Below are 26518 nucleotides of genomic sequence, written 5' to 3'. Positions count from 1 at the left end.
GAGCCTAATTAGCCATCTAATAAGCGTGGGAACACTCCTCCCCGTTTCCACCCACACCAGCACTGCTACTATTACTACCACGGCTGCTGCTCGTGTTGACACTGCCACCGCGCAGCACATAAAAAACAACAAAGTCTGCCCCCCGGGCCAGAAATGTGGGCTCAGCACTGAGAAATATGAAGACAACTTCAGATTCATCTTTTTCCTGCGACTCTCTCTCTCTCTCTCTCTGTCTGTCCTCGTTTTTCTCTCTGGACTGAACTGAAAGTCTGGGAATATATTTCTTTCTTTTCCACCTCCTCCGTCAAGCCCCCAGAGTGTTTATGGCTCCGCCTGCATGAAGTTCCTCAGTTGGTCTACACAAATGCTTCGAGTTTCCTCGATAATTAAAGGCTATTGATCGATGATAGCGTTGCTGCCTGTTTCTCTGCTCTCCTGTGAGGGCAGGTTTGTTTGTGTGTGTGTGGGAGGGGCTGAGGGGGGGGTCTGTTGCTTTACCACTACAGTGATGTGCCCTTATTCTGTCTGCTGTGTGTGTGTATGTGTGTGTGTTTCAGCATGCGTTACGCCTCCTAGCCTTTGGACAGCTTTACAAGGTGTTGAATATGGATCCTCTGCCCGCCAGCAAGCCCTCACCACGGCTGCTAGAAGGTGTGTTAGTGTTCTGGGTTTCTCCGGGTGTGTGAATCATTTCTGTTTTCATTTGTCTGCATCCATGTGCATCTTTATTTTATTCACTATTTTTATCTTCCCCACTACATTCTGCTTTATGCCTCCCTGCAGAGTCCTTTGTAAACTCCTCTGTTTAGATACAGTCTAGAATATTAGGTGTGTCACAAATACATAATTGCCTGATCGTGATTATGTGAGCTAACGATAATCATTTTGCATAATTGTTAGAATCATTTAACTCTCCCGTTATCCTCGGGTCAAAATGACCCTATTTTATTTTCATATTTTTTGGGATCATTGGTGACAAGGAGGCTGTGAGGGTTTCTTTAAAGAATGATCACCAATGATCCCAAAAAATATAAAAATATAGAAATAAAATAGAACTTGGTTGAACACAGCTGCGGGTCATTTTGACCCGTGTACAACGGGAGGGTTAAATACATCTGTATAAAAGCAGCTGGATGAAACTAACAGATATTTCCATCATTTCCACATCGTTTTCCGTATCTTCAGGTTTGACTGGCGCTCTTTTAATGACATCATCTCGTTGTTCAAACTTTCTTCTTCTGCTACGGTTTAATGTTACAAAAATGCACAATAGATCAGACATCCAGGAACTTTGTCTTCCAGCACGTCCCCGCCCCCTTTTGGGGGAAAACAAGTGACCTTCCGTAGAGTTTAATGTAAAAGAGCAGAACAAAACCAAATTATTAGAAAACCACCAGAGTTAAATCACTTTTTAAATGACCCCAAAACACCATGTCAAGTAAATATATGTCCACTCTGCCAGCTGGATAGATAAACAAGTTAAATTTGATCCCTCCTTAGTTATGTCCTTTCAGTCTCCTGGCTAGCATCAGGCTAATGTTTAACCCCACTCAGTGTCCAGAGGTGTCCAACGCGGACATCGACTTCACCTTCTCCAGGTGAGCAAACGTGCTCCGACAACTGGCTGAGCTCCATTAAAACCCACAGCAGCACACGATGGATTCCCTTGTGTAGAGTGGTGCCATAAAGTCCTTCTATCAGGATCTTTTTTAGGACTCGACGGGGGGGGGGGGGGGGGGGAAATCAAAGCTAAGAGTTCATCATTGTTGGTGCAACTCTTCAGCAAAGCAAAAAGTATTTAGTTTGAAGCACAAGTTTGGAGAAAAGTCTCAACTTCCTGCGATCCTCCGCTGCTGTCAGCGCGGGTCTGTTTTCCCCCAGAAAGGGGCGTGGTCACGAGAGCCTGCCCTGGATGACGACATACCGGTCTGATCTATTAGCGCCACCAACTGTTTATCTCGAGATGCAGAACTTCCAATGCTCAAGCAATAGTATCTATTGACATTAATATCATGGATTGAGCTGCAAACACCAACATAAATGTGGTATAACATGAACAGATTAAATTGTTAATCAGTATTTTTTTTTATGACAATAAATTGTTAATTAAAATCTCCTGAAGGTGATGCCCTACTGGCTGTATTAATAATAACTTTGGATAAGTTGTGTCTGCGTTGGATGTGTGTCGGGTTAAGTGATGATCTGCTTTGTTTCCGCTCCGCAGGCAGCAAGAGGCTTCGGGAGGACGTCGGGTCAGATGACAGAGACTTCATCAAAAGGATGAAAGGTGACTTTGAACATCGATTCTCTTGCTTCCTCCTCCTGCTCCCCCCTCTGAAACACAGGACGCGTTACAGTAGAAGTGAAGTGGTGCAGGACAACTGGTTCAGATCTATTTATGACCACTACGGCTTTTTTTGGTTTAGTTTTGTCTCTGCTTTGTCTTTTTGGTGTATTAAACCGTCCCCAGAACCACAGGAGCTTTCTGCCAGGTCCGATCCCTTTTAGAAACAGCTGATTTGGGTCAGAGGAGCAACTTTCTACCTTCTGATGGAGGGCTGAACAGATGAAGGATTTATAAAAGATAGATACTATACACAGTGTCCTTCAGAAGTAGAGAACAGCATATACAATTTCAAAACATCAAATTCATTGTTACACCTTTATTTTACACTATTTATTTGTATATTTCTGTCCCAAAATTCAATACATGTTCAAAATTATGTTTATGGATTGAAATTTCCCTGTACAGTTAACTTACTAATTTCCTGCATACAAACAGAGCTTTTATATATCTACATAATAAAAGCGTATGATGCTCTGGTAGTTTACAGGAGTTTACAGCAAAGTTATTCAGGCGGCAAATATTTTTCACCTGTTCTAGATTAATAGTAGAATTACCGCATTGACACTAAAAAAAATAAGCTTCCACGAAGGTACACTTGTACGTATTTGAATGCTGATCACCGTGTTGCTGAATGATGTTTTGTTGTAGCAACTCAACAAATAAGAAGTGGAGTTTATATGCAGTGTTTATGTCAGTGTGAACGATGTCTGTGGGTCCTGCTCGTGTCCCTTTAAGATTATAATGTTAAAGCTGAATTTACTATAATGGAAAATGGTCAATTTAAGCAAAATATATTTATTTATCTATTTATTTATTTCAGCCCTCAGAAACCTGTATTGTTCAAACCCACCACATGACGTGGAGGCGGCCTTCCCATGAGAATCCTCAGTTACTTAACGCCCATGAGTGGATATCGTCGAGACAAAAGACTTTGTTGTCCGCTGTGTGTGCGTGCAGGACGCGTGTTAACTTCAGGTGACTGGGAACAAAGTGCTTCCTGACAGGTTTTGTCTAAAAGGTGGAAAAGTAAGTCAGTGGAGCTGAAAGAAGAAGTGAGCAGTGAGGCTGATCTTTCCTTAGAGATGAGGTCTGAAGGGATCATAAGTGCCTGTCACGTTAAAAAGATGACTGTTTTCGCTTGAATGTCTGTATCAAACGAGGGAAAATAACCTGACCCCGCCTGAGTGCGAGTCATCGCAGGCCAATGTGTGAAATTCAGCAGTCACGGCTGATATCTTCACAGGATCAGATTAGGAATCCAGTTCAGTGCACTGAATCAACCCATCACCGTCTCTCTGAGAGGCATCAGTCACATCACCCAGTTTCATGAAAGAGATCAAATAAAGAGTTGAAATTGTTATGCTAGTGACTTTTAGGTGAGATGTATCCCTGAAGCAGAAAATTGTGTGAAATTATCAGATCTTCACAGAGCTGCAAGCAAATGTGGGAAAAGGAAGCTGGTAAGAGCTGAAAGACACGGAGTTTATCAACAATCAGTCAGCCCTGTGTTCAGGTTAGACAAGGCCTGTGTGTTAATGTCAGTGAGATCTAAATCCAGAGTCTTATATGTTCTTAATGTCATCGTGTCCCTCAATGTTAAATTACAGAGAGTTTGGGGAAAGACTGGGGAAAGACTGAAACCAATATTAGATGACTGTGATCTTTGGGCCTTTTGGAGGCACCGCAAATAAAACAGCCACAATTCTGTTGTGGAAATCACTGCATGGGCTCAGGAACACTTGTGAAAACCATCGTCTGTGAACACAGTTCATAGCTGCGTCCACAAATGCAGGTTAAAACTCTCCAAAGAAGAAACCAGATAGAAACATGATCCAGAAACACTTCAATGATCTCTGGACCCGAGATCATTGAAGATGGACTGAGGCGAAGTGGAAAACTGTCCTGAGGTCTGATAAAGCCAAATATTAAATTATTTTTGGAAAATAATGGACGCTGCGTTCTCCAGGCTGAAGAAGAGAGGGACCATCCAGCTTGTTATCAGTGATATATAACTGCATTCTATATATATATATACATATAAATGAATTGAGAAAATAATTCGCAGATTAATTGACAGTGAAAATAATCATGAGCTGCAGCCCTGAACCAAACCGTCCTCCTAAGGATGTCTGCGGCCTTCGACCTCTTAACTCCCCCCTGACCTCCTCCCCCACTTCCTTTCCTTGGTCTTGCCCATCGGTGTCACAGTAATTAAATCAGCCCTCACTGGGACAATCCTCCCCGGCAACTCTCCCCTGCTTCCAGTTCAAAGGGGGTGACGGGAGGCAGAGATACCGTAGAGAGGGATTAAACCTGCAGACTGCTGCCATGCAATTATCTCATCGCCTCCCACCACACACACGTGTGTTAGCGTACGAGCGTGCGCACACATCATGCGCACAGAAATGTTGAGTTGTGTGCACACAGACACACACAGATTAAAACACCCTCCCCCTCCCCCTCTCCTCCTCCCAGCACCTGTCCATCATCCCCTTCACATTCATCTTTCACAGCGTCTGCATCCATATTCATAGTGAACCTACAGTCTTCAGTCTTCGCACACAGGGGCCGAGCTGCTCCACACTTTACAGGCATCAAGTATTCTCCCGGTGACACCTTTTTCACAAAAGCTCAAATCTGTCGGCGGCCATATGCAAAAATTATTGTAATCATTACTGTACCTCAGCATGATCAATAGCTCATTAAGGTTTTATAATTTCTGCATTTAAAATGACATGATATAAATTACTCTTCTTCCGGTTTTGTAAAAAAAAAAAAAAAGTATCATCATCTTTTTGTAAAATTAGAAAGAAACCCTTCATTTCATCTAAATGCAGAATGGTTCACATATGTTGTGAATGATCGATGGGCCTTCTTGCTTTTTAACATCGTATTCCAGCGCAATGTGCAGATTAGGTCCACTTTGGACTATTTCTGTGTGTTTATGTCCTCATTTCTGTGAGAACAGAATATTCCACTCCACAGTTATATGTGGTTATGAAAGCAACATGTTTGCCTAAATTAGGACAGGATATGTAGACGAGACGATCCTTCAGAATGAAGATAATGTCGTGCATTCGTGTGATCGCTGCTCTGCTTCTTCAGCAGGAATTAGTCCTTCCTCCAGCAGCGACTCTGGGAGTTCAAATTTCTCAAAATGTCATATTTGTCAGTTGGAAAATAGGAATCAAAGTTATTAATGAGTGCAATGCGGTCTGTCTGAATGAGTCCAGTCAGGTGTTTTGTGTCATCAGTAGGAAACATGCAGTGAGTTGTGTTTGGATGTCTGAGTCCTGCAAGGTGAAAGTTTCAGGGACTTTTGGAAAGCGAGAATTGTGCTCCCAATTTCACAAAACATTGTAGTGCTGTCGTTGGAAGTTTAAACTCAGCTGGTTGAAAGATGAAAAAACATGTGGACAATACAACAACGCGGGAAGCCAGTCGCCGGTCAACAAATCAACTAAGGGGGACTTCTTTCCTGAGGAGGAAAGCAGGAATTTAATTTCTCAAATCACAAACACTGGGAGGAACTCACACAGCTTATCAGAAAAGCGTATTGTTGAGAGAGCTGCCTTTGATAAAGTTCAGAACACTTGAGGACACAGATTACTTCTTTCAGAGATAGTCAAGATTGGGAGTTTTTTTTTTTTACAATGTCCTTGCCAGCTGCCTCCTTCACTCTTTTCACATCTCTGCTGTTTCTGTCATTATGTCTTTTCAATCTCCCCGGTCCACTTTGTAACCACGCACTCGTTCCATAGACAAAAACAATGTGCACCTGCTGTTCTAATTGGAATTGTCAAACCTCCTGATAAATCCTCCTAAAATTATGTTTCCAACAAAGATATCGTTAATGCTTCAAGAAACACTATTGTTACTCAGGAGGATGGATTTTCATTTCTCCACTTATTTCTTGTCGATGACTTTGCTCTGAGGTGTTTTTCCGTGGCCGCACAGCAAGAACCCGTATTGCAGCCGAGCTTTGTCATCTGATGTCAGATTTCCACAAAGAACCTCAAACAATGACTTAATCTCCTGCTCCTTCCTTTGAAAGAGATCCAATCAGTTATTTGCCAACTCACAGGGAAGTGTTTCCAAATGTCTGGTTGGCTTCCAAGTTTTATTTGCAGGTTTTTCTCTGTATTTAACACACCTTGTCTTTGCTTCCTAGTTTGGATTGGAAAAATAAAGTTTTTAGTTTTTATTCGCTTTGCCCCTGAATTTCACTTCTTTTACAGATCCTCACCTGATCCACCAACCCTACCACTTGTGTTGTTATTAGTGGATTAATGCACTCAATTGATGCAGGGATGGCATCCTCATGCTGGACAGTAGTTCGGCTTACATCCATTTTCTTGTGTCTGACTGCAGAATCTGATGGAATAATGAAGTTCCCTCTTCAGGCTCAAAAGTGTAACGGAGATATAACTCTTAAAGTGCTTGTAAAGTATTAAAAAGATAAAGTGCATCTTCTCGGCTCAAACACCATGACCTGAAACATGGCCGCTCCATCGAGCATCTTTGTTGGATTTATTGTTGCCGTACACGTTCAAGCCACCAGAACCTGAATCCAGTTTAGAGCCAGAGGGCGCAGACCCTTCTCAAAATCACCCCATGCGTTTCTGTCTGTAACAGAGTAGCTCTTCCCACTAGTATTGAACGTTATGCATTGGAAATGTGCTTCATTGAACTCATAGCTTTATTTATTTTTTCATCTAATACAGTGAAATCAGGTGCTGGAACGATGTTGAGGAATGAGACTGTGGCTGTGCGTATTTGACTTTTACTTTCTTTTGTGTGTAAATGGCACCGTGTTTTCTTAGGGAGGCTGTGGCTCAGACGGTAGAGTGGGTTGAACACCAATCGGAAGGTTGGTGGCTCGATCCCCAGCTCCTCCTGTCCACATGCCTAAGCGTACTTGAGCAAGACACTGAACCCTAAGTTGCTCCTGATGGTGTACCATCAGTGTGTGAATGTTCTCCTGATGACAACACCCTGCATGGTGATCTGTCTCATTAGTGTGTGAATGGAAAAACCATGTTAAAGCACTTTGAGACCAAAAGGTGATAAAACTATACAAGTACAGACCATTTACCATTTTACCCCTTTATGTGTAATTTCCTTGCAATTCATTTGTAGTTCACCTGAATGCCTTTTATATTTTATGGCAGAGATTGGCTGTTGCTTCATGAAGCGTGCCAAGTAAGTAAAAGTGTTCGTAGCTGCATCGGAACCATTTGTGGTTTCGAGTGTCTTAAGCTGCAATACCAGCGAGTGCCACTAGAGGTCGGCTCCAAAAAGCCTCCGGCTCCATAGACTCCCATTCAACTTCTCTCATCAAATCCAAAGTGAATAAAATGTGTCCATAGGTTATCTCGGTGTTGTTAGCTAAAGTCACTCTTTCTTATTAGTTTTCTGGAGGTCCATCTGAAAATAATCCCTCATTCATTAGAAAAGAAGATTCAAGAAGACCTGTTTTTGGGGGCGTGTCTGTTTGATTGACAGGCCTGTGGTGCAGTCAGGTTACAGCTATCGGTGGGCGGGACGTAGTATTGTCAGGTTTCCAATCAGATCGGTCAGCTGGCTCCTCCCCCAGATCGTCCAAATATGGTCACTTCCTGCTCCAAACCGCTCCAAACTAGCAAAGATGATGACGGACAGAATCTGAACTGGAGGATTCATAACGTTCACAAACCAACGATGACATCACTGATGGTTGATGACATCACTGCTGGTTGATGACATCACTGCTGGTTGATGCTTGGCGCCAACTGCCTGATTCAACAATTCAACAGACAAGAGTCATCTTCATTTTTATATGATTAACTGAATCAGAAAGTTGCATTCCAAACATTTTGCTATAATTATTTATGTAAGTGGGATAAAAGATGTTGAACATCCGCCAGACCTGCCTGTGGGATTTTGGATCCGTCTGTTCATGAGCGCTCCGTCCCCTGACGTGACAAAATTAGCCCTCCACCGGCTGAGCTGTACTCAGACCTGCAAGTGCAATTTCACCTCAAAATGATACCAAAATGGCCTCAGATGAGTGCGTCACACATCCCTTGTTGGAAAAGTACCCAAAGAAACACTGGCCTATCAATAAGCATTGCTGAAACTCCGCTCAGCAAAAGCATCTCTGAGAGCTAAAATCCACTCTGTCAGGCTTATGAAGTCATGTTTCTCCGTACTGTACGGTAATATTAAAGGTTAATTCTTTTCATGATTCTCAGATTTCATTCAAATTCAGTTCCCCAGTTTTTATATCTTGTTTATTTACAGGTTGAAGAAAGTAAAATAATTGACTTTTAGAATAGATGTGACCAGGTGTCAGGTTTCATTTCCCATTCATCTGTGAGATATTACTGCTGGGGACTCTGGGGAGGAAGAGAGAGCGCTCTTCATCTCTCGTCAGTATGTAGGTGTGAAGTGTCATCGGTGTAACACCGCGGCCAGTGTCACCGCAATCCCATCAATGGGCTGCTAACAAGCAGCCAGCTCAGCCACTGCTGGTGACACTTCCTGCTCCTGGCATGGTGAGAGATGTGAGCTCTCCATCTTACTCATTACTCTTATATCAACCTGGACTGTGTACAAGAGTTCAGCAGGGAGCTGTGTTCTGCATCAAATAGCATCATTTAAAGGACCAAACCAGAGGTCTCACATGTTGTAGCCCGTAACTACAAATACAACATACCAGTCGTCACTAGTGTCATTGTTCAGTCAGTTTTATAGACGCTGTGGAAGATATTTGTCTTCATAGTGGGTTTTTTTCTTGTGTCTCTTAAGAAGAAACACACTTGTTTAAGGGTTGTATTTCAAGGAAGACATCATTTTCACAGCAGCTATTGAGCCTTACCAGAGTTACTGTAGCTTCAGTAACTGTAACGATCAGCTGGCAAGTGATTCAAATGCAAAACGGTGTAATTTGTGACTTAACGTTTAATTAATCAGCATTTTCTATTGACCTGTTTGTGTATATGATATAAATCAACTCATGGTTGTGTTTATTGGGATGTATACACATCTGTAATGCAAAGTACATCTAAAAGTTTGATTGATGTTGCAACAATGGTTTCAGTTTTTCTGGCTGCTTGTATATTTTCACTGGTCCAGCAGCCAAAAACTGAAAACTACACTTTTTAAATGTATGATAAGATGTTAATGAGTATGGGGGTCTCATGTGTCACTCAGACAGGTGTGTGGCCAAGGATTAGTTTGTTTAAAAAGGAAGAAAAAAGTGAGACTGAGTGGTTTTAATGGGCGGTCGACTGAAGAGCAGCCTCGTCAGTATATCAACATCGAAGTTGCTCCATTTGTCTGTCTTGATACTTTTCATGGCACTAAATCTTAAATCACTAGCAAACTATAAAAACATATCCCAGTTGCGGTTTTAATCCAAGAGTATTGCGGCTTCTACAAAAGTACAAAACGTCCGCAGCCTCACATGTTTCTTCACCGGACATTCATTTTGATACAGGGAGCACATCTGACAATGCATCCATCTTCCCCATGTGTACTTCAGTGAATCATGATGCATTTATTTGGTCATGATCTTGAAAATTATGATATCATTTGAAAAACACTTCATATGGCAGACTCTGATTGGCCGCCACAGGCTTGAACGGGCCCGGACGGTTTTTCCAATCACGGGGATGTACACTCCGTCTAACATGTGCATCTCCACTCCTGCAGTTCTGGACTGGAGGATGACGGATCCAAACCACCCCATGAACGCTCTGATGCGTCTGAACCAGATTCACCCGGGCCTTCAGTACCGCCTCCTGTCCCAGTCCGGACCGGTGCACGCTCCGGTCTTCACCATGTCCGTGGAGATCCAGGGAACGACCTACCAGGCCACCGGAAACTCCAAGAGGACCGCCAAGCTTCAAGTAGCCCTGAAGGTGCTGACAGAGTTTAATGTTTTGTTTATTGGGTTTATTTGTAATGAAGACCATGTAGAAAATACATTCATCTCACAAAGAAAAGACAGGCTTTGTACCAGAGTTAGATACTTGTTATTTTCCATCTTCAGTGAGAGGAAACGTTTTAGTACAAATTGATTAACAGCCACTCACCCACGCAGGCATACACAGACACATAAATAAATATGGTACTTGACATGTAGTAACATGTATTTTATAAATAAATTAAATACAAAATAAACAGAATTATTCTTTAACTTTTCATCCAGCATTATCATCAGGTCAAATATTGTATTTGTCCAGTACATAAAAAAAAAACATGCCGATGTCATCGTCCTCATGTATTTTGTGGAAAACCTGTGAGAAACACTCATGGTCAACATGGTAAAGAGCTTATTAGGAGCTTATTAAGGCAGTTAGCCTCGTGGCTGCTGGCATGACTCCAAACTGTCCATCTTTGTGAAACTTTGTAGTTTGTCAGTGATCGTGTACTTTAACTCCAACAAAGAAACAACTGAACTTGTTTCACCGGATGAGTGAATACAGGATGCTCTTTTTGTTTCCAAGCTTTTACTGAACTTGCTCATTTCAACTGCTAACACTTTTTCTTTTTCACGCACATTTATTCATTCAGTTACACGTTCACACTTCCAGTACAGCCAGTTTTCATGCTGTTGTTGTTGTTGTTGTTCACTGCAGCAGCACCTCAAGGACAGCTCAGTCAGAGATGATGGATTTGAAAGCGTGATTCATTTCTGTGTCGGTGCATTCAGGGACCGTCAGCACATTAGAGAGAGTTTTACTTCTTACTTTTACAATTAGATGATTGTTCTGTCTCAAAGATCATTGAAAGGTGCTGAAATCTTGTGTTTTGTTTTTCCCGTCCTCAGGCGCTGCAGGCTCTGGGTTACGTGCTCGGCGGCGACGGAGACGTGGACTCCCTGAGCGCCGACGAGAGGTCAGATGGCGAAGGCAAAAACGACAGAATGTCCACCAGCTCCAGCTCCGCCTCCATCACCTCCTCCACAGACACGCAGGAGGTGGGAACACACACACACACACACACACACACACACACACACACACACACACACACACACAAAACTAATGCATAGACAGACAGTGGCTTTTTGTGAAATATCAGTGTCACTAACCTGAGACGGATCACAATGCGACTTTACACATCTATGATATTAATTCAAAAAAACAAATAACTCAAAACAGTTTGTGTTGTTTGTCAGACTTGTCTGAGAAATCCATCGTCTGTCGCTTTCCCTTCCATTTCTTTCCCTTTTAATTAGTAATTTTATTTATGATATTCGGCTGTAATATAATATAATTCATAAACTGATACATCTAGATTTAGGAAATCTTGTTTTACTTTTAGGAAAAGCGAGCACTCTGGGACACTGTGTAAAATGTAAATAACAACAGAATGTGATGATTTGTAAATCACATAAAACTATATTTAATTAAAAATAGAACAAAGAGAACATAACAGATGTTAAAATGGAGAAATTCTATTGTTTTATGAAAAATATATGCTTATTTTGAATTTGGTGGCAGCAAAACGTCTCAAAAAAGTTGCAACAAAAGACTGGAAAAATTGTGTGAAGATAAAAATCTCACAACTAATTGGGTTACCATGGCAACAGGTCAGTAACATGATTGGGTATAAAAAGATTATTTCAGAGAAGCAGAGTCTCTCAGCAGTGAAGATGAGGAGAGGTTCACCACTCTGTGAAAGACTGTGTGAGAAAATAGTTCAACAATCTAAGAATAATGTTCCTCAACGTAAAACTACAAAGAATTATTGGATTTCATCGTCGACGGTTCATAATATCATTAAAAGATTCAGAGAATCTGGAGAAATCTCTGAACACAAGGGACAAGGCTGGAAACCAAGATTGGATGGTGGTGATCTTCGGGCCCTCAGGCAGCACTGCATTAAAAACACACTATTCTGGAGTGGAAATCACTGCATGGGCTCAGGAACATTTGTGAAAACCATCGTCTGTGAACACAGTTCATCGCTGCGTCCACAAATGCAGGTTAAAACTCTGCCATGCAAAGCAAACCATTGTAAATCATTGCATTCTGTTTATATTTACATGTTCCACAGCGTCCCAACTTGTGAAAACGGGGTTGTAGAATAAAGTGAATGTACCTCCGCTCTCTCTGCCCGTCTACAGTCCAGAGCTCCAGGTCCGATCCTGACAGCGGGGGGTAAAAACCCGGTGATGGAGCTGAACGAGAAACGCCGCGGCCTCAAATACGAGCTGATATCAGAGAGCGGCAGCAGCTACGACAAACGCTTTATCATAGAGGTACGAACACACACACACACACACACACACACACACACACACACACACACACACACACACACTCCTCTGTACTCTGTAGCATAGATTTCCTGTCTTCCTTTCAGAGGGTCTTATTAGCAATTGATGAGGGGGGTGGGGGGGATGTGTTTGATGTTCAGCAACTCGGTGCTTCCTGCATATCAAAACATCTTCAAATGCCAGCAAAGAGCCAAAAATGAAACCAATTTCACTTCGTGAAATCCGTGCGAATCACTGCAGTAAATCATTTTCTGCTCTGTTTAAAGAGATTCTGGCCACGTAATACAAATAATTTGCAAAACAAACATTGCCCTCTCCGTACAAACTCGTTGGGAAAACGATGACATCACACCTCAACTGGTGCACGGCCGTTGTTGCTTTGTGTAATGAGCAGGAACAACAACATGGATGGATATTCATTTTGCTTTCTTTACACGTGGTTAACACTTTAATTACAGGTTTACAGCTTAAAACAATAATGTTAAAGATTTGTATTTAACTTAATGTCTGTCAGATCGATATCACTAAACGAGTTCACTCGGTGCTGATTTAGCAGTTTTTTGTTGTTGTTTTTGTCCGTCACTCAATGGTCAGATTTGTAATGAGCTGGCGTCTCTGGGAAGTGAAGTCCCAAAACACAGCAGCAGTTTGTGCGTCCCGATCACAGGTGCTGCCAGAAAGACACGCAGATCGGCGAGATTGGAACTTCAACTATTAAATAAATAATCTACTGTTTTTGTTTTTAAGTCACAACTGCCAAAATAAATTAAGATCAGTGCCCTGCAGAGTGTGTTTCTCTGGTGTTGGACGATGCAGACTGAATTGCCAACCGTTGACGTGCTTGTTCGTGCTTTCAAGTAATTTTTGCATAAAACGAAGGTCACATGGAGGTTTACTTCTCTGAATAATCTTAATGTTAAACATGTGGCAACACGTTCCCCAGAAAAGAAATTAGTCGGCACACAAAGGTCTGTTTAAACCAAACAGAAGAGCTGTTTATGTGTTAGAACAGGGGTGTCAAACATACGGCCCGCAGGCCGGATCCGGCCCGCCAGGGGGTCCAGCTCGGCCCGCCGGATGACTTTGCGAAGTGTGAAAATTGCAGAAAGACATAAATTGCATTTCTATGAGAATATGGAGGTTTATGAGTACAAACGTTTTTTTTGTTTGTTTTTTTTAATCGATCCAGTAATTGCTTCAAAAACAGCATAAATGCGACGTCTGCTCCGGAGGCAGCAGCGCTCGCTGCGAGGGAATCTGCAGAGGAGAGCCCAGGCAGATAAACAGTGGGCTGATGTCTGAGTTTTTGGTCTTTATGTTTCTGGTTTATTGTAGAAAGACCTTAAAATAGGGTTTATCATCCAAAAACCTTCACCAATGATTTAAACAGAGAGAAATATTGTCGTTATGTATGCGTTATTATGCTATGAATTTACTGGTCTGGCCCACTTGAGATCAAAGTGGGCAGTATGTGGCCCCTTAACTAAAATGAGTTTGACACCCCTGTGTTAGAATTTTTTTTTTTTTTTTAAACTAGAGCTACAGATGTAAATAAAGTTTTGATTGGCTGCTTCTACAAGTGCACATGAAGCATATTTAAAATGTCTCATGTCATGTGCACGTCGTTGCTTTAATCGGCAGTTTCTGACTTGTCATTTCTGTTCGTATCGACTTCACAACAACTGAGAAACAGCTTTCCTGAAAGCTCAAACATGTCCAACATGGAGCTTAAAGACAAGTCTGGAAATCAAACCAACGTGAACGTTGTCACATCATGAGAAAGGCCAAACTGAATGGACGTGGTGTCGGTTGTCAGTCACCAGTTAACTACAATCATACGACCTCGAGTCATTAACAGCTCTTCCACCTTCACATGAGACGAACGCAGAATGTTTCTGTCTCCGGGAAAATTCTGAAAAATCAAAAAAACAAGAAAAAATGTTGGCGTAACAAGTTGAGTATTTCTTATCTAATACAGGATTTACTCAAGTAATCGATCATCATATGGACCAAGACTTTGTGTCCATCTGCACAACGTCCCACAAAAAGAAAACATGTCTGAATTTTTTTGCCCTTTTTTTCTTAAGTCAGATCCCCTCTGGACGTCCCAGAAGCCTCTAGCGCCCTCCAATGTGTAGTCACTATAAGAATTTATGACTATGAAATGAGAAATGTCATCTACACCCCCTTTAGTACCTAACAAGGGGCCGTCCTGTCTTATCTCTGTGTGCTGGGACAGGTGGAGGTGGACAAGCAGGTGTTTCGGGGAACAGGTCCCAATAAGAAAGTAGCCAAAGCCAGCGCCGCGCTCGCCGCCCTGAACAGCCTGTTCTCCGGCTGCAAGTCCACCAACATCAAGAAGAAGCGTCCCAACCCGCCGGTGAGTTAACGGCTGTCTTCTCTCAGAGTCGTCCTCCTATTCACGGCCAAATGTTACAGTTTATTCAGTGCTGTTATTCTGTAAGAACATCTCCAATCTGGTTATCTTTTTTTTTTTTTTTTAACATTTAATTTGTGTGAATAGCCGAGAATAATTAACAGGAAATGAAAAACATATATATGAAGGAAATAACAGGAAATTGGCTGCAACACAGACAAAATGCATTTTTTTGTTGAGAAATTAAACATGTAGAATCTATTTTTAACCAACATAGAGACATCTGCACCTGAAAGGGAGTTTAACACTTAAATCTTAAATCCATCATTTCTCTTTTAGCAGTTTCATAAATACGAGACAAACCTGACGAAAGTGCTCCTTAAATGAAACATCACATCCAGCGCTGATGTGGTCTGTGTGTGTGTGTGTGTGTGTGTGTGTGTGTGTGTGTGTGTGTGTGTGTCTGTGTGTGTGTGTGTGCAGCCGAAGCGACCTGTGACCTCCATGTTGACCCTCCCGGCTCTCGCTGCCAGACCTCCACGGCTCCCCATAATTCCCAGAGCTCCCTACATCAGCACCCCTCCCACACACGGATACATCCCGCCAGGTGAGTCACATGACAGATCCCATCAACGCTTCTGACGCAGCGGCGGCAGTCTCACAACAGGAAGGTACGACTTTGATACGGATGGTTGGATTTTTATGTGATTCATAAGCAAATAATAATGACAAATAATCAAAAGGGCTCCAGGAAAGTGCATCAGGTTGGAATTGAAAATTAGCACATTTTGGGATATTGACTAGTTTTGTTTGAATTGGAGGATTTCTGTTTCTCGGTTGTCCGTCCGTCCTGTTCTTGTGAACGCGATACCTCAAGAATGCCTCGAGGGAATTACTTCAAGCTTGGCTAAAACATTCACCAGATACCAAGGATGAACCGATTACATTTTGGGGGGCAAAGGTCAAAGGTCGAGGTCAGTGTGGCCTCAATTCTACACATTCACATGCGCGTAATATCTCAGGAACGCCAGGATGGAATTTCCTCAAATGTGTCACAATAGTTCACTCGGCCCCAAGGATGAACTGATTCGAGTTTGGTGGTCAAAGGTCAAAGTTCAAGGTCACTGTGACCTTATGTCCCCTTTTTTCCATCTGTCACGTGAACACAATATATATCAAGAACGCTTTGAGGGAATTTCTTTGAACTTGGCAAAAACATTCACTTGGTATCAACGATAAACTGATACGATTTTGGTGGTCAAAGGTCAAGGTCACTATGAGTTCACGTGTACGTCCCACTATGAACGCAATATCTCAGGAATGTCATGAGGAAAGCTCTACAAATTTGGCACCAACATGCATGTACACTACGATGTGAGTGGTTAGTGATTAGGCATAGAAGTTGGTAATTCTAGTTTTGTTTTTGTTTTTTTAACAATACCACTGTGAGGTGCTTTAGCTGAATTAGTGGACAAAATACAGTTGGAAAAAAACTCACAGGACCGTTGGACTACACTTCACTAGTTGTACCTCGGTGTACATAATGAAATGGCAGCTGAGTAGAAAACAAAGAAAAACTTGCATTGAGAAGCTAGAGGCAGAAAATCTTTAGATGATTAATTATTATACTAATGATTAATCAACTATCAATAGTTTTCTCCATTGATTAATAATTACAGCTGTAAACGGGAGCCTTTTCTCCGCTGAGGGCAATTAGGCTGTGGATGATGCAGATATGTGTAATACAGTAATTCCACTTTGTTTTCCTTCACAGGTTTTGGTGCTCCTTATGGTTACAGCCCTGCAGGTGCCCTTCCTGCTTACAGTGAGTTTCTCTAACTGATCCATAATCCAGTCATTTAAATTAGTCCATCACCACGTCTCAACATTTGAGTTTCTTTTTCTTCGCTCTTCTTCAGGTTTTCCCTCCAGAATGCCCTCAGTAGTTGTCCCAGTCATCAGAGTCCCCACAGCATACCCCATCACCCACCTCTACCCCTATTAGGACTCTCCCCCACCCACCTCACAGGAAACCACCTGTTAAAGGAATATCCATACTTTGGCTGTGTATTCACAACAGAACACTGCAGTCCAGTTACTTTTAAGCATCAAATCAGGCAGTACTGTTGTTCCACAGCATGTTTCCATCTGTTAGACTCATTTGGCCGTGAGACAGCTCTGCAGCCATGTTGTTATTATCTGTGTGAGCACAGTTTGAGTTGACAAAGAGGCTTTTTGATTATCAGAGCATTACGCTGTAAAGAACTGAATTCAGCATGTAGTGAGCTGCAGTGTGTGAAAAATGTATCTGGTAAATATTAGTAAGCAGAGCGCTATACAGTCATTGAATGGACCCAAAAATAGAGTAGAAATACAGTCACCCTAAGGAGCAAAAAACAGCCACTAAAGTACACCAACCACTAAATGTCCTCGGTAATACAACTAAATAAATAACTATAGTTAAGAAATGAAGTAACAGTTCTCTAATTGTGGCGGGGTTTTTTTTAGTTGCCAACATGTTAGGTTCCCTGAACTAAATGTCCACCATGAAAAACCAACACTGAAGGAAAAGTAAGCCAATAAGGCAGACTAAAGAACCATCCTCATCCTAAGTATGAAAGAAACACTCCCTGTTGTGTCCCTACACAGGGTTTTTATTTATTTTCCTCGTGTGTGTTTTTGATCCCCGATAGTCATCAACTAAATATTCAGCGTAGATGAAGCCACAGTTGAGAATAACACAAAAAACATCTCTTATATAGACACAACGCAGTATCACGGAAAAGCGTGAAATCGACATGCCGATTCACGACAACAAAATGTGAAATAGCCACACTTGACCTGGCGTGACAGTTACACGTTTTGAAAATGTGAAACTTGCACGCACGTAAATGTAATGTGGTGCGGATCATGTGACCGAGGTCCCACAGCAGAGGCGACAAAGGACAATTTTGAATTTTGAATGATGCTTGAATCCAGGAGGTAATCGTGTTTTTGTTGAGTTTTTTTTTTCCTAACCCCAACCATGTTTTTGATCTTTATTGATGTACACCATAATGAGTTAGGAAACAGACTAATAAATATACAATGCAGAAACTAGGGAACTAAATAAAATATACACATCCTTTGAAGGGAACGTAAGAACATACTAACCACCAATAACTTCTAAACATCTACAGTTTTGAACCAAACAGAAAACACCTACTATAAACCAACAACTCCATATACAATGGAGGAAAATAGGGAACTACAATATATAAACCATTAAAAACTTTGAGGGACTAAATAACTTCCAAACCATACACAAAGCTACTGAATATATGAAATAGTAGCAAACTGAAAAATCACCGCAAGGAACCAAAGAACACCCCAAACCATAGACCACCAGCTAAATATACAATCTTCTGTCGGGAACTAACTATCCTCTGTATGGGGACTACCTCAATATCCAACATATACAACCAATACCAATCAAAGGTAAATACAAAAATACAGTTTACTAAAACACATGTCCTGACTACAAATATCCACTGCAGGGAGTTGATCTCTATTAATAGAGATCAACTGTAAGGAACTAAAGAAACCGAATATGAAATCTGTAACTGCTCAGAGCTTCTTTGTTAAAAGGGTCAATTATTCCTTTAACAGTCACTCATGGATGTGAACTTTGTTTGGTATTTTGATTTGTGTCTGTTTTCTAATGTTTTAGGTTTCTGTTGAGAGAACAAAAACAGGTTTACATTAATCGGTTGCACTGAGAAACCTTTTCCTTTTGTTTGGACACTGAATGTCCGAGTTTACAGCTTTTGTGGAGTAAATGAGCCATTTTGAGTTCAAATCCTTTCATTTCAGAGAGACTTTTTATTTTGACCTGTTTGAAGTTAATATTCTTTTTAAGTAAATAAATATTTTTTGTCAACAGTTGAGTAACTTGTGGTTCGTAATGATTTTAGTGCAAGCGATCATGATTTTTTTGTTGCATGCTAAAAGTCTCGATCAAAACAATGCCTTTACTCACCCTGACTACTCTCCCTGGCTGGTATGCTGTTCTAAAAATGTTATGTTTGCAGGACAACTTAAATGAACTGTCTTCACCGTGTGCATTGATGTACACTTCAGATTTGACCCACTTTCACGTATTTAAATTTTTTTGGGTGTCAGAAATGCAAAAAAGAAAAACTCTCCCTTTTTCCACCTCGTGTCCACTGAGAACCTTTCAAAGGAAGAACTGCTGCATTACACGTTTTATCTGAGCACTTATATTTAGACAGGTCTGAATAAACATGTTAGCCCAATGCATTGTTGGCACAAAATAGCTTTATATTTGTAGGTCTAAAAAAATCTGTTGTTTCTTTTCTCAAGGTAGTGATGTCTTACTTGGGCTCTTTAACCAAGCTAATGACCCAGTGGTGTCTTCAAGGATGAGGACTTATTCTCTTTGTTTGATATTTTTCAAATGTCTGTTGTCCATTTTAAGGATTTCAAGCAAATTATTTATTTAAAGGGACCAACATTAATTATATAAGGTTCTTCACAACACAGCTCTCCTTCACAATGAGGGACTATAAGGTATTTCAAACTCAAAATAAAAGGCTTGGTTTGTGCATCTGTCCACCTTTGGATTCCTCCACATGTTGAGCATTTTGGAATTTTCTATATTTACGCTTTAATATGAAATAAAACATCATCAGAATTTGACACAAGTTAAAAGTAGATAAAGTGAACCCAATTAAGCAAATGAAATACAACAAATAATTATACTTGGTCATATATTTATTGAAGAAAATGCTCCATTACCAGTAGTGTGTCAATCTTTGCTTTTAGTACGTAGACGTAACTGCAGACGAGCTACAATGATTTTTTTTTTGGAGGGCGGTGTTTTTCAGCTTGTAACCCTGCCATGCACAGCATCGTTGTACAGTGTTCTCCTGATGGGGACTGATCAGCATTAACATAAGCCGATGTGAGAGAGGCCTTGAGTTGTTCAGCCTGGGTTCCCACGTGACCTCGTGGACTGTTACCGCTGCGTGGCACAGGTTATAACGTCGTGTTTGTGCGTTGGTTATCCCGTCCTCTCCAACACGTTTCAGAAGGGAAGCGCTTTGAAAATTGACCGGATGTAAAAATTTGTTGGAATCCTTAACAGCTCATTAAAAAAATGTAATGGTCGCATGTGCACCTGCATGTTATTCACCCCTAGAAAAGATTATAGATAAATGGATTATAGTTTTATTTCAAACTAACTGTTTTCTTTAATAAGTATCACGTGTGTCTTTAATCTTGTGATCAATTATTTAATCAATCAAAATGGAGAAGAGTGGTCATTCTGCTCTTTGCTATCATCATGTGCACCATGCCGACCAACGACCGGAGACAGCAGAGAGATCAGAGAGAATATAGACAGCCGTGTTAAAGATTAAGGCTATAAGTCCATCTCCAAGCAGTTTCATGTTCCTGTGACAAGAGTTGCATATACAGAAGTTTAAGGTCCATGGAACTTCAGTCCAACTGAGTGCACGCAGCCACAAGAGGAAATCCGACCTCTGGTCGACTTTAGAGTCCAGCTCGTATCGCTTCGAGAGAGAGTCAACGGAAACCTCCATCCTTCGGTTCAAAGTACATCAGTGTCTGATCGCACACACGTCACCTTTTGAACAACAGTGGAAGAAGACCGGGAAGGACTCCACCGTTAGAAGAAAACCTTTAAAAGACAGACCTGAATTTTCTTAAATGCATAAGACATTCCCCGATACTTTACAGAGAAATTCCTTTGGATGGAGTATCTCTTTGTTCACAGACAAAAAGGTTTTCAAGGAAAGAACAGCACAACTGCTGTGAAACATGCTGAAGGTCGGATCTGTTTTAGAGCTGCTTTGCTTCATCTGACAGAGTTCCTTAAATCTGCAGGTTTCAATGAAATCTCAAGAATATCACTGAATTTTGGAGCAAAACGTTCCCCGTGTTCTTCTTCTTTGAGTGCAACGTGAACTGACCCGTTCCCAACCAGTATCACTGACCCTTCAGCAAACCTGCCTTCATGAAAACTCGGATTGGAAAAAGGATTCTTTAAGATGGGTGGTTGCAATGACTGTAATGTCATGTTTAAAGGAATAGCTTTACTGCAATATTTAAAACGTGTAGTCAGAAAGTTCAGACTATCGCAGTTCATGTTCACAAACAGGATAATGAGCCAAAACAGATCAAATCAGCAAGAATGTTACAGAACTAAATATTGAATTATTTTAAGTGGCTTTTTATGAGTCCTGGTCTGAAACCTATCCAACATCTGTGGAAAGAGCTGAAAGTCTGGAGAAGGCAGCCTTCAAACATTAGACAGCTGGAGCAGTTTGATTTGAAAGAGTGAACCAAACTACCTGCTGACAGGAAGTCTCAGTGAGAACTACAGAAGTCTCTGAGAACTACAGAAGTCACACTGAGAACTACAGAAGTCTCTGAGAACTACAGAAGTCTCTGAGAACTACAGAAGTCTCACTGAGAACTACAGAAGTCTCACTGAGAACTACAGAAGTCTCACTGAGAACTACAGAAGTCTCTGAGAACTACAGAAGTCACGCTGAGAACTACAGAAGTCTCACTGAGAACTACAGAAGTCTCAGTGAGAACTACAGAAGTCACACTGAGAACTACAGAAGTCTCTGAGAACTACAGAAGTCTCACTGAGAACTACAGAAGTCACACTGAGAACTACAGAAGTCTCAGTGAGAACTACAGAAGTTATTTGTTTGCACTGTTTCATAATTAAAAATATTCTTTTGAATAAAAAATACAAATCAAGGTCTGATTTGTGTCAAATATGGAATGAACAATCACAGATTATTTTGTTAGTTTCAAGATATGTCAGAACAAAAAATTGTTTCTTTTTTTTGTGCCAAACTTACTTCTCATCACAGAAACATTGTACTTTAAGCTAATTAATGCCAAATTTAGCCTCAGCTGGAAGTTTATTTTTCATCTGTGGTGCATGTAGGTGTGTTAGGTCATGTAGTGTGTGGGCTGCATGTGTTCCCCGCTTTGACAAAATATATCAGGCCGTTTGATCCCATCACAATCAGGACTCGTTATATGTATAATAACTAGAGGCGGTATAATGGCAACAGGGAGTTCAGAGACAAAACAAGTAACGGGGTAAATGATCAAATGTGGGTGTTTAACAGGAGACTTTGACAACAGTGTCCTCCACCTGTCAACTCATCAACTACCAAGATGTGAATTCACTTTTTTCTACAGTACAGTTCACACTATATCAGCGACTGACAGTTCAAAACCTCATGCAGCTCATTTTTAGGTTAAAATCACAATTTCAATACAGAAATTAATAATCATTGACTTCAAAATGGCAGCTTTTGGTTCGGACTGATTCTCAGTGGTCACATGGAAGAAGGATGTGAAACACTTCCCACACACATTCATGTTATAGTCATCAAGGTGAAGAGAATGGAGGCCCTCTATTAGCTCTGTAATGATTATTTCTGCTCCCGTTAACGCCGGTTGCTCATGTCTTCTGTCTGCAGGCAGCCTGTACATCGACAGTGCCTATTACCAGCCGCAGACCCTCGCCACTCCTATAATCATCCACCTGGGCCCTCAGGATCTTTTCTGACCCCGCCGATGTACCGAGAGCCGACTCATCAAAAGGACCTGACGCCTCATTTAATCCCCCGCCCATATTAAACTGTCAGTGCCGCTCAATTACCACGGCCCGGCTCTCCGTGGGGTTCTCCTTCCACGCCGGACACAGCAGCAATATCGAAAGCAATATGGAAGAAGACCACACCTCAGGCAACACTCTGCCAAGTCCAGGTGTGGTTTTAGTGACGGAGAGCCAGCGGGCGAGACTCTGTTTCACCGAGCTCGCTCAGAAAACATCGAGAACACAAAGCAATACTCCTCCTGCCTTCGGGGACGCCGCCGCGCTCCGAATTCACATCCACAGCAATGTGACATACTGTTTGTAAATATAACATTTACTATCTGTATATATATATGAATGTGTGTGTTTTGAATATATATAAACATGTTAATAGATTTGAATATGTAAAACCCAGCAACAGGTAAAGAAACATATTTATAATACATCTTTGAATGTAAATACAGTATTGACTGAAGTAAGTTTGTATTTAAAGCACTCTCAAATATGATATCTATAAATATTAAGAGTTATTATTGCATTTTACAGATTGTCTATAACACTGTATTGGTATGTTGATGGTATATAATCCCAAATTAAACATTACCTGACTGCATTTAGTATATTAAGTAGTCATTTTACAATCTAAAGATAAATACCAGAATTTTACAAAAAAGCATTTTAAAAGGGAAAAATTGACTTCATGTTTCTAATCTCTGCTGTTTTATTTGAACTCAGTGGTTCCCGATCTGGAGAAGCAAGATGTACACAGAAGAATGTTTTAACTACACATTATCCATTTTCCTCCAAACGTTTTCATTTCCCTCTAAAGTTATTCAAATAAATCAAGTTGCAGCAGCCTGCAGTGTATCGATGGCTGTAGATGTTCCTGGAAGATACAGTTCACGAGTATATTGGGGGAAAAGCTTTTATCATGATATATGTGACTCTATATTGTAACAATGTTATATATATCTGTGTTTATGTAAACAGTGCGACATCGTAAATACTGTAGAAAGTCAGTTAAGAAACTGGCCAAAGGTTACAAGGAATGTCTTTTGGGGTAATTCGGTAAATATATTTAATCACTTTAAAGAAAAAAATCTCCGTTGGCCAATTTGACTTATTATTTACATTTACATCCAGCCTTTGGTGTTTGAATCCATAAAACTGAGCCCAGGCATTTGCTGCATTGCTGATGTGAACATTAAATACTTTTTTTTTTTTTTTTTTTTTTTTTTTTTTTACACATGTTAGACAACAAAAAAAGAGGAACAACTTAAATCTGATGTCAAAGATTAACTGTTGGTCGTTCGCGTTCACATTATTTTGTTAACCCTGAAGAACTACAGCTCCCATGGTACTTTGCACTTAAAGTACGGGTACTACTAATGTGAGCTAAATGCTAGTTTCGTAGTAATTTTAACTTGGTTATAATGGCAAACTGCTCCAGTTGTTTATTTTATTCATTTTAAAACCTCAGTAACCTGTTTCAACACGACTGGAGAAAGAAAACCCTCCACATGGAAACGCGGGAGCCAACAGATGCTCATGCAGACGAGCTGAATGTTAAAAGACATCTGAAAGAAGATTTACTCAAAATTAACTTGTTTGGAAACAAGAACTCCAAGAAAAAATTTGAAAATTATTCTAAATTGCTAAAGAAAAACAATAGAAATGTAATTTACTCGTACTTAAAACCATTTTTTTTGTACCATTGGATTTAAAGCTATGATGATTTTTATGAAGTGACAACAGATTAATAACTGAGCTGTTAAGATGTTTTTGGTCACTGGAAAGCACAAGTGTCGAAAGCAATATTTAACTCAGGAAACTTCAAACCAGAAATAAACGGCAGGAATGAAAACTTAATCTGATTAAGGGACATAAAAGCCGTCGACACTGCAGCTGCACTGTAGATGACCCTTAGCTTTGACATTGTGAATGCCGCTGTGGATGTTTTAATCCTTAATATCCTGACTGTCTAAGTGTTAATGAATGTCTCAGAAGACAAAAAGTAAATGTCACTTGTGCAGAGGATTAGCCAGGAACACAAATTATAATGGTGAAAAATGATAATAATGTTGGTTTAGACCAAGGCGCAGTGAGCTTTTTGTGTTTTAATTTCCGTTTCTAGATTTGTCTTTTGGACATGAGAATAATATTAAGGATGACCTCCCTGGAGTCTTAAATTATAAATACAGTCATGGCCTCTGATGGTATGGAAGTTCAACAGTGCAAAACAAAATAAAATTAGCCTAAATAGATTAGAGGCATTCATTATACAGTGTCGCTCCACCACTGTCAATGTTATTTTACTTCATGATGAGAAATGTCTTTGTAATTTGATGGAGAAATTGTGTCTACATAAAAATAACCAAGTGGGAATGAATTCCATGATGAAGCAGCACTGTCCTTTGATCTTAATACAACCAGTAAAAAAAGACCATGTCATTGTCTCATGTCATGTTTCCAACATACAGTTTTAAAGTCCACACCCAAATTTCAATTACCATTATGTATCTGAAAGCGCCGACATATTTGACTAAAATCCATCTTAAATAGTATTTACATATCTGCTGCTGTCAATCAAATACAGACAGGGACACGCCTCTCCAAAATCTTCTTTTTAATGACTAAGTAATCCTGAAGTTTATGGACAATACGTTGAATCATTAACTCTCCTTGTTGACTGCAGGTTAAAATCTCTAAAGTTACTGAGAGAAAGTGAGTGTGAAGACTTTGAGCAGAAGAAGCTCCACTACGTCCTCAAATCTAAAGACAAAACTCCTCTGGTAGTTTCATTCTTCATTCTTTTTCAAAGCTTGCTTTTGCATGCTCATGAATTTTGACTTGATGTCACTGAAATTTGTTTTAATCAATGATTATGCTGTTTTTATTGTCTTTACTGTGTGAAATCAAACTGCTTTCCCCCCCCCCCCCCCCTTTGTCAGTCATGCAACATACGGAAATAAAAAAAAAAAAAAAGTGTAACGTGAAATGAGGAGGCATAAAAGAAGTGGTAGAAATGTGTGTTGTTCCTAACCTCTTCATCAGGGCGAGTGTTCCTCCAGTCACGCTCCGCCGCTGCAGAGCTTATTACATCTGAGCAAATAAACACAGTGACAGAAATGTGCGATTACACACTGCGAGAATCAAACACAAGCACAGAACAAGACATTTAAACTAGCTGTTTATTTGAGATGCTCTGGCACTCAGGGAGAAGAAAATGTGGAGGAAGGCTGCCTGTAACTGCAGGAAGCTTGTTTGGTCTCCAGCATGCCGCTGTTCCTCCATACCACCTCATTGCTACGCGACATATGCAGAAGACTCAAAACAGACTTAACACATTTACATTTTCTACTGAATCAAAACCACTTATCATCCAGTTTTTGTTTTTATTGCCAGCAGAGATTTAAAGTAAAACTGTATTTATGTTTTCACTTGTTGGTTTTTGACTTAAGTGTTAATTTGTGTCTAAATATACTTTAATTTCTCCTAGCAGGCAGTTTGTTTAGCTTAAATGTCACCTTTTTTTGGTTTTCTCACGTTACTCATATCACCACCGCTTGATAAAAACATTGATAATTATCAGGAAAATAATGTTTTATTAGAGGATCTGCTGGTTATTTTTAAGTGTGAAGTTACTGGAAACCTTCAAAAAGTGACACCGACAAAAAAAAAAAAAAAAAAGGCTCTGAACAACCTAGAAAAACAAATCAGGTAAAGAGAGTAATGTCATGATACTTCCTCCAAAAGCACAATATGGATCTTTGTTGAAAAAAAAAAAAAAAAAAACCCTTACAAAGATTTAAGTTGGATCGAAAACCTGTATCTTTGTTTTAAAAGGTTGAATTGTGGCTTTGGAGTAAGTGT

General features: G+C 40.4%; 1 protein-coding gene across 5 annotated transcripts in view; it reads left to right on the top strand.

Annotated features, from left to right (window-relative positions):
- The window catches only part of LOC138210251 (spermatid perinuclear RNA-binding protein-like), an 85804-nt gene extending 59986 nt beyond the window's left edge, over positions 1-25818 (top strand). For 3 of the 5 annotated variants that reach the window (XM_069169308.1, XM_069169304.1, XM_069169305.1), the window contains 9 exons: positions 558-651; positions 2225-2287; positions 10043-10251; positions 11163-11312; positions 12465-12599; positions 14857-14997; positions 15478-15601; positions 16769-16819; positions 22527-25818. In XM_069169308.1, coding sequence (XP_069025409.1) covers positions 558-651; positions 2225-2287; positions 10043-10251; positions 11163-11312; positions 12465-12599; positions 14857-14997; positions 15478-15601; positions 16769-16819; positions 22527-22615 — 1056 coding nt within the window. In that variant the 3' untranslated portion in view covers positions 22616-25818. Of the gene's footprint in view, positions 1-557; positions 652-2224; positions 2288-10042; positions 10252-11162; positions 11313-12464; positions 12600-14856; positions 14998-15477; positions 15602-15871; positions 16742-16768; positions 16820-16913; positions 18914-22526 lie in introns of those variants that run through there. The other 2 variants (XM_069169306.1, XM_069169307.1) reach the window with 2 other exon arrangements.
- Positions 25819-26518: the final 700 nt, after the last annotated feature.

This window comes from Embiotoca jacksoni, unplaced genomic scaffold (assembly GCF_022577435.1).
Source record: "Embiotoca jacksoni isolate LCO1_2020_lvr unplaced genomic scaffold, fEmbJac1.0.p SCAF_44, whole genome shotgun sequence".
Lineage (NCBI taxonomy): Eukaryota > Metazoa > Chordata > Actinopteri > Embiotocidae > Embiotoca > Embiotoca jacksoni.
Note: the sequence above shows the minus strand (reverse complement) of the source record. Positions and strands in the feature narration are given on the sequence as shown.